Source organism: Nestor notabilis, unplaced genomic scaffold, assembly GCF_000696875.1.
Source record: "Nestor notabilis isolate BGI_N333 unplaced genomic scaffold, ASM69687v1 scaffold18284, whole genome shotgun sequence".
Taxonomy (NCBI): Eukaryota; Metazoa; Chordata; class Aves; order Psittaciformes; family Psittacidae; genus Nestor; species Nestor notabilis.
The window spans coordinates 3350-6482 of record NW_009925368.1 but is presented as its reverse complement, the minus strand read 5'-3'; the positions used below and the strand labels follow the sequence as shown (position 1 = coordinate 6482).

The window sequence follows — 3133 nt, the reverse complement described above, 5'->3', positions numbered from 1 at the left end:
CGCGTCGCTCTCCTCCTTCCTTGTCCTCCTCACTCTTGTTCCCGTTCAGTAACAAACAAGACCAGTTTGGGGTAAAAGTAATCAAAAAAGGAAAGAAAAGCTACGACCAGAATGGCTCTCTTCTTCGCTGCTTCTCCATCGCCTCCTCCTCTGCCTCCTCCGGGGTGTGTTGCAAAGAAAGAGAGTTACGGGTTTGGATACTGCACTTGGGGAAGGGGAAAGTCATCAGACACCCCGGGACACCCAACCTGCAAAACAGCAACAGAGCCTCAGCACACGCCTGGGGAGAGGGATGGGGAGAGGGACACAAACCCCACTCAAACACACGTGCAGCTGGTCCCGGGTGCAGAGACCCCCGAGGACACCGTGGGAGGGAACACGGCACGAGCAGAGCCCCACGGCCAGGTCCCCTGGGCCATGTCAGGCCCCCAATCCCCCTCACCTCTCCGCAGGGCCAGGGCGAGCAGGGGTCAGTAGGGTCTGTTGGCATCTTTCGGCCGCTTTAGCTGGACTTTTAGCCTCTTCATGCCGATCTGGAAGCCATTCATGGCCTGAATGGCTGCCTGAGCACTCGTCGGATTGTCAAAACTGACGAAACCTGGGGGCGAAGGATGAGTTTGTCACCAAAAACATCCAAGGTTGACGCTTCAACCGAGGCGCTGAAATCCCGCAGGATGCTCCCACGGGCAGCCCCAGGTTGGGGAATGCTGGGAGAGGGGATAGTGGGGTAGCAGCACAGCCCCAGAATGCAGGGGACTGGGCTGATGGCATCTTTGGGGACATGAAGATCTGCAGGGACGTGGAGGTGACAGGCTCTGTGGGGACACCAGCATAATGGAGCCCACAGGGACACTGGAGTGGTCCTCAGGGATACCAAGGTGATGGGGCCTGTGGGGTCACTGGGACAACAGGGTCCATCAGTGACAGGGACTGCAGGGACACGAGGATGGGATGTGTGGGTTCATGGGACACCCAGGTGGTGGGTCCTCCAAAGACACTGGACTGACACGGTCTGCAGGGACACCAGGGTGACAGGGCCTGTGGGGACACCAGGGTGGCAGATCTGCAGGCCAGAGCACACTGGTGGCAGCAGTGACACTTGGCCACATGAGCAGAGCAGACAGGGACCAGCCACATGGCAGCAGCACGCAGTGACCAGCCCTCCCTGCCAGGAGGGGACACTGGGCTGAGGACACAGGGGACAGCAGGAGGGCAAGTCCTTCTGTCCTGGCACAGTGTGGGACATGAAAATGCCCTGTGGCCCCAGGACAGACACACTGCCCCAGCCACCATGCACCTTCAGTCAGTCAGTGCTGCCCAAGCCAGACCCTGAGCTGGGATGGTGGGAGAGCCAGACCCCTGAGTTGGGACATCAGGGAGAGCCAAACCCCTGAGCTGGGACATCAGGGAGAGCTGGACCTCCAAGCTGGAGCCCAGGGGGAGCTGGGATGTTGAGGGGAGCCGGACCCCTGAGTTGGGATGTTGTCCCCAGACCCCTGAGCTGGGGACTGGGAAGAGCTGGACCTCTGCGCTGGGACATCAAGGAGAGCCGCACACGGGGACTTACCAAAGCATTTACTCTGGTTGGTGGCACGGTCTACAAAGACTTTGGCAGAGATGACATTGCCGAAAGGCAAAAACATCTGCGTGAGCTCCGCGTCCCCGAACTCCTGGGGCAGGTGATAAATGAACAGGTTACAGCCCTCGGGACCTGGTGACACACAAAGGACAGGCACACATCAGGCGTGGTGCACCGGGGGGGCAGGAGCCACTGGCCCCGCGGTGGGTGCTCCCCACAACTCCTCACCTTCTCGCTGCTGCTGCGGGATGATGGGCGCCTGCTGGGGGAAGGCCTGGCTGATGGGTGCGTAAGCAGTGGGATACGCTGCTGCAAGTTACAGCCCTCGGGACCTGGTGACACACAAAGGACAGGCACACATCAGGCGTGGTGCACCGGGGGGGCAGGAGCCACTGGCCCCGCGGTGGGTGCTCCCCACAACTCCTCACCTTCTCGCTGCTGCTGCGGGATGATGGGCGCCTGCTGGGGGAAGGCCTGGCTGATGGGTGCGTAAGCAGTGGGATACGCTGCTGCAAGAGAGAAACGTGGAGCTGAGGCCCCGGTGCCCACCCCAGCCCCTGGGGAGGGCCGGGAACAGGGGTGTCCCCCACTGCCACCCGTGATGGAGGTGCCTCTGCTGCCCCGGGGTCTTGGCTCTGCCCGTCCCACCCCGGCATGGCCCCGGCCTCCTGGCATGACAGGGATGCAGGAACAGTTCTCCCAGGAGGGGCGGTGGTGGCAGCAGTAACACGGCCTCAAGGTTGAGGAAAGACGGCACTTTTGGTTGGAAAAACCCAACAATTCGGGGTCCAAACTTGATTCTGTGGAAAATCTGAACGTCGCTGGTCGTACTTCTAAAGAAATGGCTGCTGGGCCCAACGTTCCTCCACAGGATGCTTTGACTCCCTTCTCTGTGCAGCCCATCTCCCTGGCCAGCAGATTGGGCCACATGATGAACATCCAAGGATCTCTGATGTCTTGGTGCCTCCGTGGCTGTCTCCAGCAGCAGGATCCCGGCATGGAGCCAGCTCTCCATCACCGCCCAAACCTCACCCCCTCTCCTGGTACTGCCGCCAGCTTTCCCCCGTGGGCATTAAAACTCACTTTTCTCTACACAAAATCTGCACGGAGGGCTGTGCTGGGAGCACATCCGTGTTGCTGGGAATGAGCGGATGGAATCCTGCACCAGCATCACCCCCTTGCTGCCCCGGAGCTCCTGCCGGGGTATGGCACCCGCTGCTCACTGCATTAATCTGTGCCCAAACACACTGCACCGATCCTGTGGTTCAACCCCAAGGTGACGTTTGCCCCCCAAAAATAAGGGTGAGGAGCAAATGAGGAGAGAGAGGGAAGAAAGCAAAGCAAAGCTTGAGACCTGCATAGTGCTGCATGCCTGCGTAGGCTTGCTGGAGGGGATCTGCCACTGTGGGGCTTTGAGCTGGGAAGACAAAAGGAGAAGGAAGAGAGAATCAGCAAGAGGAACCCACAGATGAGCAGATCCCATGGGAGAAGGCTCCGGGCTGGACACTGCTGCAGCGGGGCAGAGCTGCCCCTGGCGCTCCATAACAGACGGGG

The 3133-nt window shown here is 60.3% G+C and overlaps 1 protein-coding gene across 1 annotated transcript in view; it reads right to left on the bottom strand.

The window, feature by feature from the left end:
* Positions 1-132: 132 nt before the first annotated feature.
* The window catches only part of CELF6 (CUGBP, Elav-like family member 6), a 6180-nt gene continuing 3179 nt past the window's right edge, over positions 133-3133 (bottom strand). Inside the window, exons 5-9 of the mRNA XM_010013036.1 lie at positions 2934-3009; positions 2008-2088; positions 1568-1711; positions 443-598; positions 133-248 (exon numbers count right to left, since the gene is read on the bottom strand). Coding sequence (XP_010011338.1) covers positions 471-598; positions 1568-1711; positions 2008-2088; positions 2934-3009 — 429 coding nt within the window. The 3' untranslated portion in view covers positions 133-248; positions 443-470. The remainder of the gene's footprint in view (positions 249-442; positions 599-1567; positions 1712-2007; positions 2089-2933; positions 3010-3133) is intronic.